The sequence below is a fragment of the Nannobrachium achirus genome, assembly GCF_963921795.1.
Source record: "Nannobrachium achirus genome assembly, chromosome: 6".
NCBI classification, from domain to species: Eukaryota; Metazoa; Chordata; class Actinopteri; order Myctophiformes; family Myctophidae; genus Nannobrachium; species Nannobrachium achirus.
In genome coordinates, this window is record NC_137815.1 from 65,500,059 (window position 1) to 65,511,095 (window position 11,037).

The following is an 11,037-nucleotide window of genomic DNA, read 5'->3' on the forward strand; positions in this document are numbered from 1 at the left end:
ACCGTACATCCTTGTCCGTTGTCATCCGCCCATATATGGGCATGTTCTGCCAATCTCAACATAGGCAGTTTGAGATTGGGTAACTGGTCCGATATACATCACCAGATAGCCAAGAATTGGCGCGACCTTGCCCATTAGGGCAAGGTCGCATGTCTCCCTGAGGCGTCTTACTAGTAATAACTAGAAATACTGTTCCTTCGAAACAGTGTGGGCTCGCTGCTCCCTCATTGGCTAAAGGCCCTGCCTTTAAACTGTCGCCCAGTTTTAGAGATTCGGGAGAACATACGCTTTCAGCGTAGTGGTGGTGATCAAGAACGCTGCTCCTCATTGGCTAAAGGCCAATGAGGAGAATAAACTTGAGTTACTTGACCAATCAAGTTTTGGTTTAACACACTGGTCTCGTCTTTCAGATGAGCCCACAATAATTCCCTACCCAGCCCCCATTCTCCTCCTCTTCTCCTCCTCCCCTCCTCCTCCTCCCCTCCAGCTCCCCTCCTCACCTATTCATACCTTGTAAGGGGCTGTTAAGTGTGACATCATTTTGTAGGCAGAGGAGAACTTTTGCCCCCCAAAAAAGCAAATCTTTTTACTATTTTTACTATTTACTCATTTTTCTTCTCTTTGTTGTTGAAAGGAAAGTGGTAGAATTATACTTTAGTCATTATTTTTGTCTCGGATCTGTTGAAATAGCGAGGGACAGAAAATGCTCTGGGGGCAGAGTTCTCCTCTGCCTACAAAATGATGTCACGGCTTAAAAGCCCCAAATGCAGTGTGAACAGTCGGGCCAAAAGCTTGGATTTGAGATATGAACCTGGGGCCTGTTTCACGAAACCTAGATTAGGGATAAAGCCTGGATTTATCAGCTATTCTGGTTTCATTTAGCCACGCATGCTCAATCGGATGTGGACAGTTCAGAAAAGCTGTAAAAGCTTTACAATTTACAATTTAGGCATTTAGCAGACGCTTTTAATCCATGGTGACACCTAATCAGTACAAAAAAACGTTTCTAAAACCTAAAAATGCTGTCTAGCTTCATGTGGTCACCGAGGGAAGGGGAGTGTTACAGTAGTGCTATGGGTTTAGGTGGAGTCTGAAGAGGTGAGTCTTCAGTCCAGGGTGGAAGCTATAGGGAGTCTGTATAGTGCGACAGGGAGTTCTCTCGTTTATTCCACAGTTTGGGGATTATTGTGCATTATGTTATTGTGTGCATTATGTTATGAAGATACTTTGAAATTGGGTGAAGTGTTCCTTTAACTCAACAAAACAACTCAACCATTAACTACTGTATGGTACCACAACAGGCTGCTCCTACCTGGTGTAATTACACAGACAGTCCAGCAGATGGAGCCAGATGACAGAGGACCACACCAATTCCTCCATCACGTCAGGTCCAGGACCCAACACAGGAGTGTAAACAAAGACTCCTCAAGTGACCGCTCGTGTGTGTGTGTGTGTGTGTGTGTGTGTGTGTGTGTGTGTGTGTGTGTGTGTGTGTGTGTGTGTGTGTGTGTGTGTGCGTGCGTGCGTGCGCGCGCGCGCGCGCGTGCGTGCGTGCGAGAGAGAGAGAGAGAGAGAGAGAGAGAGAGAGAGAGAGAGAGAGAGAGAGTTTGTCAATAGGGCAAGTGATATGGGCTGAGGTGGAGTCTGAAGAGGTGAGTCTTCAGAATAGGATGGCAAATTAAATTGGGAGTTACTAGTCTGCAGTTCTATCAGCAATGGGGAGTATGTTCCACTGTTTAGGGTCTGGGACGTGTGGAGTGTTGCCTCCTTGGAGTGGAGTGGAGGAGAGGAGGTCTGTCCTTCATCAGAACCCTGTAACTCCTCATTGTGTGTGTGTGTGTGTGTGTGTGTGTGTGTGTGTGTGTGTGTGTGTGCGTGTGTGTGTGTGTGTGTGTGTGTGTGTTCGTTGATGGAAACTTGGCAGTCAGTCTGCTGTGCTCGAGTGTTTCCACACGCGCACGCACGCACGCACGCACGCACGCACGCACACACGCACGCACACAGGGTAAACTATGGTCTTGTAAATAGAGTACAAAGAAAACAATTCCTACAAAGTAGCTAGGAGACCAGGTAAACAATGAACATAGCTCTGTCTAAACAACATGCTTTCTAAATAACACTCTCTAAGAAGTTACTTATAAAAAGCAGACCTGGCAACGCTGGAGTTGAGGCCTGTCAGTTTTGAGGTTTAGGTCTATAGTTGAACCTGTTTAATGCATTTTCCAATGTGTAAGACGTTGACATCTGGAGTACTAAAAAGGGACACGAACCAAGGAATCATGTGGGAAAATAAATTTTTATTTGTTAACTGGGACAGTGGGGTCTCTATATTTCTGCAGCTTTTCTTTTTTATATTTATTTATTTCCCACCACCAAATACATATTTGTTCATTTAAGGCCCAATATTTCCAATGGCTGGATATCAAAGTTTGATAACGTCTTTGATAACGTCTTTGATTAAGTTGATCAAAGTCTTTGATACCCAGTCATCCAGTCATTTCCGGGATAAACAAGTCGACAACATTTTGATTAAAAAATAATGACATCAAAAGTTCAGTTTTTAGGTCAATAGGTTGAAAATAAGAGCAAGTATTTGTTTTCTATTCAGTAACAGTTGTGCTAGTCAATTCTTACTTCATTTGGTTTAAAGCTTTACGGAGCAGCATTTTCACATACATGTGAAACACTGCTATAGGCTACTGGCAGTGTGCACAAGCAGTGTGCAAGAGAAATATGATGCTGGATTTGACTTGGATACACACACACACACACACACACACACACACACACACACACACACACACTTGACTTGGTGCACGCGAGCGCACGCACACATGCACGCACGCACGCACACTCATCCTCTTTATACATCACTATCTTCCATTCCACAAGTCACTGCGAAAGAGAGAGAGAGAGAGACAGACAGACAGACAGACAGACAGACAGACAGACAGACAGACAAACAGACAGGTATTCCAGTGATTCCATTCATACATTTTTAATGTCGTTGTGGAACTTTTCACAGACAGGTTGCCACGACGACCCGGAGGGTACTGTTACACTCACTCACACACACACACACACACACACACACACACACACACACACACACACACACACACACACACACACACACACGCAAGCACGCACACACGCACACACACACACACACACACACACACACACACACAGCTACGGGCAGTGCAGCCAGACTGAAGTTGGACCGAAGAGACACTATGCATGTGCCTGTAAGTTACCCATCTATCTACTGTACTTATCTATCTCTATCTATCTATCTATCTATCTATCTATCTATCCATCAGCTTGGTGTTTGCTATGGAGGTGAATTAATGTGTTTTTTCCCCCTTGGGTTTCATTCAGTTACAGTTTTATTTGCTGTGTTGAGTCATATGCACAAAAACATAATGTTTATTAGGTCCTCGACATCATAAAAAAGGGGCTTTGGGTTCAGACTGAGTGAAGTGTTAATTAAAGCTATTAAGGTCACTAGCCAGTGGAGGACAAGCTGCAGTACTTGAGTCAAACCAGTGGTGGAAAGTAACTACAGTAGTTACATTTACTCAAGTACTGTACTTAAAGTGTTAGTTCACCTATTTTTGACATAAAGCTGTGTGAAATAGCCTACTTGCCATTAAAATAGTGGTTACAAATGTATTAATTGATTACCAGAGTCCCGTGGTCAGAGTTCTGGTCAGTTTCTAATGAATATTAAATAGTTCCAATGGGGTGGGGGCCATTTGGCGTGGCCCAATCATTGAAAATAGATTAATCCACAAAACTAGCGTCATTTGTATTGTCGGCCTATTTCATATAGAGCGAGGTTTCGTTCTGATCAGCTGACTGCAAAGCACCTTGTTTTGGGAAAATACGTTGCAGCGGCGTAGTGATACTGTACTGGACACAAAAAATAGTACCATGTGACAGAGGGGTCAAAGTTGAACGAAAGTTGGTCTATTTGGTAGAAATAGGTCAACAATACAGATGACGCTAGTTTTGTGGATTCATCTATATTTAATGATTGGGCCATGAGCCCCTGCCAAATCACCGGAACTACTTTATATTCATCTAAAACTGACCAGAACTCTGACCACGGGGCTCTGGCAATGAATTAATACATAATAACCACTATTTTAATTTTAAAGTATTTCACACAGCTTTATGTCAAAAATAGGTGAACTAACACTTTAAAGGGATAGTTCACCACCAAAATGACTTTTTTCAATCGATTACTCACCCCATGGAGAATTGAATTCATGAATATTTTTTAGGTTTTGTTGCAAGACAATACTTTGATTACCAGTGGTTCCCTATGGAGACACAAAGTGCCTCATTTGTTCCCTATGGAGACACAAAGTCTCCTCCAATTATTACATTAGGAATGCGACAAAAAAGAAAAATATATCCATGAATTCAAGACTCCATGGGGTGAGTAATCGATAGAGAAAAAGTAATTTTGAGAGTGGAAACATACATTTGAACATTTATGTTGCAGAACTGAACACACCAAGTTATATACTACATTATATACAGCATTGCTGCACCCTTGTAAGTACATTGTGTTTTGGACAGTGTTACTGACATTATTATTGATACTTTCTGGGCATACAACAAACTTTTAGTGCTTATTGGTGCCAAGATATAGGCCAGATGTAGGCCAAACCTCACGTCCCAGACAAAGCCAGGTGTTAGGAGCTCTTAGCTCCTTCCAGGAGCACCACTCAAATTCCATTGATTAGAAATGGATCATTCAAAATATGTTCCTTGACTTACATGGTGTTAACTATGCTATTCCCTTATTGTCTCCACCAGCCGAAGGCATGGGATTGGGGAGACAATGTTTTGCACCCTGTCCGTCCGTCCATAACAGGCTGATTCATGTTTTTACCTATAACTCAACCACTGATCAGTGTAAAACTTTGTATGCGCACTTCCCAGAGGCCAAGGAAAACCCTTTGCCCTGCATTTTTCACACCTGTCTTTTATAGCGCCACCAGGAGGCCGACTTACGTAAAACATATTTTTAAATAACTCCTTCAGATTTTATCAAAAAATCACACAAATCAGTACACAGTATCTCTAGTCATGTGATCAAGACGGATCTGTCCGATATTTCATATTCTATCCTAATTGGCTAACATTGGCTTCCAAAGTTTGCAGGATTGGTGCGTTTTGAACTAAATGCCTCAAATCATGAACGCAGCTTGCAATTTCAGTGAGATTTTGCTCGCACATTCCTACAAGGTCAATGAACAAATGCCACCCTTTTCACATTGGCCTGTTATAGCGCCACCAGCAGATCATCTTCAGCAAAACTCATTTTTGGAACAAAATGCCTCAAATCATGCATGCATCATCCGATCGCCATGAAAGGCCGAAGAGGACATGGCACCCAATTGCCCTATTATAGCGCCACCAGGAGGCCACAATAACATACCTGACCTGGTGGAGACCTGTGCTCGGAAGAGCACAGTGTAGTCTCTGCTATCCTTTTCATCAGACTTTTAAATCTGTGTTTTATTGTATTTATATAAGTACAAATAAAGTTCTGTTATTTTCACACCACATTATGACTAACATGTGTTTTTCTTCTCAGTGCTGCTGCTAGCCTGACCTTGATGTCCACCATGACTCTCAACAACCCTGTCTCCATAGAGACCATGACCCTCAACACCACTGTTAGCATGGAGACCATGACCCTCAACACCACCGTTACTGTTCCAACCATGACCCTCAACACCCCTGTTACCATAGAGACCATGACCATCAACACTCCAACCATGAACCTCAACACTCCCGTTACTGTAGAGACCATGACCCTCAACACCCCAACCATGACCCTCAACACCCCTGTTACTGTACCAACCATGATCCTCAACACTCCGACCATGACCCTCAACACCCCTGTTACCATGGAGACCATGACCATCAACACTCCGACCATGACCCTTAACACCCCCATTAGTGTACCGACCATGACCCTCAACATCCCTGCCCCCACGAAGGAACCTCTGTCCAGGAGGTCCAGCACGCCCCTCCCCCACTCCCCGGGTCATCCCGGTCACCGGGCGTTGCGTCAGTCTGCGTCCTATCACCTGGGAGACCCTCACCCCGGTCATCATCACAGAAAACCCCAGTCCGACCCTCAGCCTCATCACCGGGGGCTGTGTCAGTCGTCGTCCTATAACCACGGCGACAGAGCTCACCACTGGAGCTCCGGGTCCGAGTCGGAGGCGGAGGAGGCCGAGGAGGAGGAGGACGACGCCCACAGTGACAGCGGCGGCAGCAGCCAATCAGAGTGCACGGTGTACTACGTGGTGCTGCTGGGAGACCATGGGGTCGGGAAGAGCAGCCTGGCGGGAATCTTTGCCGGGAGAACGGACGGAGAGGAGAGTGGAGGTGGGTGTAGGCAAAATGACAGCAAAGTGAAAGTTAACTGATTACAATTTACCATTTAGACGTCGAATAAAATGAATCAATCAACATATATGAGAGGGACATTCATACAGTATATTAATAAGAAATTATTAATTATGAATTATTATTTTACTTATAGAGCTTACATATGAGAGGACACTGGCTGTGGACGGACAGGATACCACCCTGATCGTCATGGATACCTGGGACAATGAAAAACTGGTACACACTCTGTTTGTGTGTGTGTGTGTGTGTGTGTGTGTGTGTGTGTGTGTGTGTGGTCCCCGAATTATTTTGAGGGGTCCCCAGATGATTAACGTAATGTGCACCATTGTTTTCTCTCTGAACAGTAAACAAACCAGCAAAAGTTGTATAGAGGGTATTCGCACATTTCTAAAGTCACAGTTTAAGGACCTTTTAATACCTTTAAAATAACAAATTAAACATTGGACAAATTGTCAAATATTAGAGGCAGGAATTGTGGAATCTACATGCTCACAAGCATGTAGATCTGCTATTTTCACAATAGAACCGTATTATACAAAATGGAATGCCTCAACTCTTAGTGCTCGTGAGGGTTGGGGGGTGAGGGGTCCAAGTTAAAATATGATTATTATTGGGGTCAAAGCCTGAAAAGGTTGAGAACCACTGCACTACAACATAATCAGGGTTATTTGTGCCAGCAACAACCCTCCCAGGTGTATTCCGTATTCCAGCCTAGATCGGGAGAGAATCTCAGGCATAATTATCCTCTAGTCACACGAGGATAATGATGCCTGAGATTCTGGTGTGAGTTGTTCTGAAGTCTCTCCGAGTTGCTCACAGGACAGATGTGAAGTGAATCAGAGAAATACCATCTACCGTACAAGCAGACAGATGTGAAGTGAACTGTGGACTGTTGGCATTGAGAACAGTCCAAACAACCTGTGATATGTTGGACAGCTGAGGCTTGTAGATAATGATGGCACGATAGATTCTTTTTTTTTATTTTAAATGTATTTTGTCACATATTCACAGGGTCAACATTTTACATCATTTCATCATCATATTACAGTCCATTTCAATCCTCTGTGGTGTCATTCTTCCGGGTCGTGTATTCAGTCCATTTCTCCCATTTATTCAAGAAACAACTCTTCCTGTATCCTGAGTCTATGTGTAAATCTCTCCATTACATACATTTCCTCCACAATGCACAGCACTGCTCACAAGTTGGGGAGTCACTTCTATACCATAGTCTCGTTACTGCTTTTTTGCTGGCTGCCAGCAGCACCTTGACCAGATACATGTTGTCTCCATGTGTGTTTTCCTGTGTCAAGTTTCCTAAATATAATACCACACTCGTCTTTGGTATTTCATATTTCAATATCTCTTTTATTACTGACATCACTTCATCCCAAGGCATGATAGATTCATACTCATTCTTACCTTCCTTCCTTTCTTTCTTTCTTTCTTTCTTTCTTTCTTTCTTTCTTTCTGGCACCTTACTAATGGTGTTGCCCTGAATGTGATGTCTTTCCATCATGCTAGTTGAGTTTTGAAGAAAACGTAAAATGGTGGAAAATCGAGTCAAAGATCTCTCTCTCTCTCTCTCTCTCTCTCTCTCTCTCTCTCTCTCTCTCTCTCCCTATGTCTCTCTCTCTCTCTCTCTCTCTCTCTCTCCCTATGTCTCTCTCTCTCTCTCTCCAGGAAGAAGAGGACTCCTGCATGAAGGTGGGCAGTGCTTATGTCATCGTCTACTCTATCACTGACAGGTCGAGCTTTGACTCCGCCTCCGAGCTGAGGATCCAGCTGCGTCGCATGCGGCAGGCCGACAAGATTCCCATAATCCTCGTGGGCAACAAGAGTGACCTGGTGAGGTCGCGAGAGGTTGCCGTGGAAGGTATGCGAGGTCAGAGGTCCTGTGTACATGCATGTTAGTACAGGAGGTGTGCCTACATTTCCCAGAGGGCCGAGCGTGTGCTGTGGTGTTTGATGATAGACTGTGGAAAAATGCTGGACAAAGGTAGCCGTGACGTCGCCCATTGGTTTCTACAGACCTGTTTTGAAGCCACTATTTCATCAAATTCAAATCCAAAAGACGCTTAATTTAGGAAGATAGCCCAAACCAGGCTTAGGTGGTTTCCATTTCCCAGAGGGCCGTGCGTTTAACGAACTGTAGTTCCTGTGGTTTGCCTTCATTTCCCAGGGCTGTACGTGTGACTAACTGTAGTTACATGCACCAGCAGAGCGCGCATGTACTGCGTTCGGCTGGGTATGTATGTCGGTGTCATTCTTTGTTTAAGCCCGTAGCCCAATCGGGGACCAGCATTTCAACGTCATCATTAACAGCCAATGAGGGACCAGCAATCCTGGTGATGTCACTGGCATCGCCAGTGGTGATGCCAATGGTGAGCGCACCTCATGGCACGCTCTGCTGGCGCACAAGTAGGCCATACATGGCATACTTGTGCACAAAGGGCAAGTTGGCACCTCAACAGAGTTGCGTGTGACTAACCATAGTTCTTGTGTGTTTCCTGCATTTCCCAGAGGGCCGTGCGTGTGCGGTGGTGTTTGACTGCAAGTTCATCGAGACCTCGGCGTCACTGCAGCACAACGTGGCCGAGCTCTTTGAGGGCGTGGTCAGACAGATCCGCCTGCACCGTAACCATGCCGACAGAGAAGAGAGAAGCGGGGCCTCTGGCCACAGGCGGCGGCCGAACGGGCAGCGCAAGGACAGTGTTACCCAGAAGGCCCGGCGCTTCCTCGACCGACTGGTGGCGAGGAACAAACAGCGCTCGGCCGCCAAAGCCCGGTCCAAGAGCTGCCACGACCTGGCCGTACTGTAAATAATATATTATTATTATTGGTTGCCCAGCAGGGCAACCAGACTATATGTAACCGGTGTATCTTTATCTCTGCATTGTGTGGATTAGAGACAGACCCAGAACTCTCTTTGGAGACAACCTCCGTTTAATTCTGACAAAAGACAGAAACACACACGTCTCCAAGCGAGTCTTTTTTTAGTGTACAAGCGCTCCTTTCTCTACAAAGTCAAACAAACACTGTATCAGTAATTTATAACTTCAATTATTAATATCTTTTGCACAGAACGATAACAAAAGCCACCCACCTCGTTCAATGCGGAAATACAAAAGGGAAGAGGTGGAGGTGTGGCAGGACATTTATACAGGAGAAGGTAGGAGGGGACTTAACCCATTCAGGCCGGGTACACATTTTAGTGTATGGGAGGGGCTTACAGTACATGTACAGTATGTAGCAACATATTTGTTTTTGTAGGCTAATTTCTGATTTAGGCCTAACTATAGGTTAGGCCTAAATGGGTTGGAGCTGTGACCACTAAACTCTATATACTGTACAGTACACAATGGAGAAACGTCAGGTATATGCACTCATTTATGTAATATTTTGTGTAATTATACACACTTATAGTTTATACTGTTACATAGTCCAGGGGAAACTTTATTTATTCTCTGTTTCTAGTTATTATTAGTGTGGTTGCCACTGCAAGGCACACTATAGTACTTGTCCGACTTTATTCCTTCCATCCATACATCCATCTTTCCCGATAAACGTTATTTTGCCGCGCTACTCCTCCCACAGTTTTGGTGGCAAGCACTTGGGCCATATGTCAAATTGACCAGCTTAATCGGGACACGTAGGGGTAGGGGTGCATTTTGCTAAGAGATACTGGAATTGATATTAAGGATATATCTGGGAATGCCCATATTTGGTAATGTCCATATAAGTGCATGTTTTGACATAACATTGTTGACTATCATGCAGGGGTCTCCATATTATGAGTAACTGGTCCCAGATGACCAGATGGCCAAGAATTGGCGCGACCTCGCCCGCATGTCACCCTGAGGTCGCATGTCACCCTGAGGTGTCTTACTAGTTTATTATAGATTTATTAGTGAATTAATTTTCTCCATTGACTTCAATTAAAAAAGTAACTTTTCCCAAATATGGAGATGATCATAGACCACATGAGACTGAGTGTGACGCTACCAGATTTCAAAATAATTTTAACATTTTAAAAGTCCTGCATTCTGAGCCCAGGTTAAAACTGTGACTGCATTGTCTAATGTCACGCTCCAATTCACCCTTTGTCACTCCCGCCCATTGTCCTGCCCCTCTCCACACCCATTGGTTGCTGTGTCTTGGTGGGACATTCAGTGGGACATTCCATCCACTGCCATGTTAATTCAGTTGCTTCATATTGTTATTCTGTGTGCTCAATTATAATTTCAAACTTTGTTTCAGTCAATTGGAGCTGCTCAGTGGCAGCATAGTGAATCGGCATGTTTTTAAATGTTTTTATTTCTCAAAAAATGATGTTTTAGCTAATTCAACATAAAAAAGGCGGAACCAGGGCGGGACAAGGCAGATAGAGTCTGCTGGTTGGTCAGTCAGGGACCAACCAGGAGGCTAACAAAGGGTGAATCGTATGACGTTCCATTTCATTGTCCAATCAATTAATCCGTTTCATGTATTGTCTAATGTCACGGTCCAATCGTATGACATGTTTCATTTCATTGTCCAATCAATTAACCCGTTTCATGTCACTGTCCAATCAATTAAGCCGTTTAATTTCACTGTCCA

The 11,037-nt window shown here is 44.2% G+C and overlaps 1 protein-coding gene across 1 annotated transcript; it reads left to right on the forward strand.

The window, feature by feature from the left end:
* Window positions 1-4,441: 4,441 nt before the first annotated feature.
* Window positions 4,442-9,260, forward strand: LOC308287250 (GTP-binding protein REM 1-like; the record flags this gene model as incomplete). The annotated part of the gene is made up of 5 exons (XM_080728366.1): window positions 4,442-4,446; window positions 5,615-6,417; window positions 6,575-6,657; window positions 8,122-8,314; window positions 8,962-9,260. 5 exons carry the CDS (start codon window positions 4,442-4,444, stop codon window positions 9,258-9,260), a joined length of 1,383 nt encoding a protein of 460 aa, XP_080584492.1.
* Window positions 9,261-11,037: the final 1,777 nt, after the last annotated feature.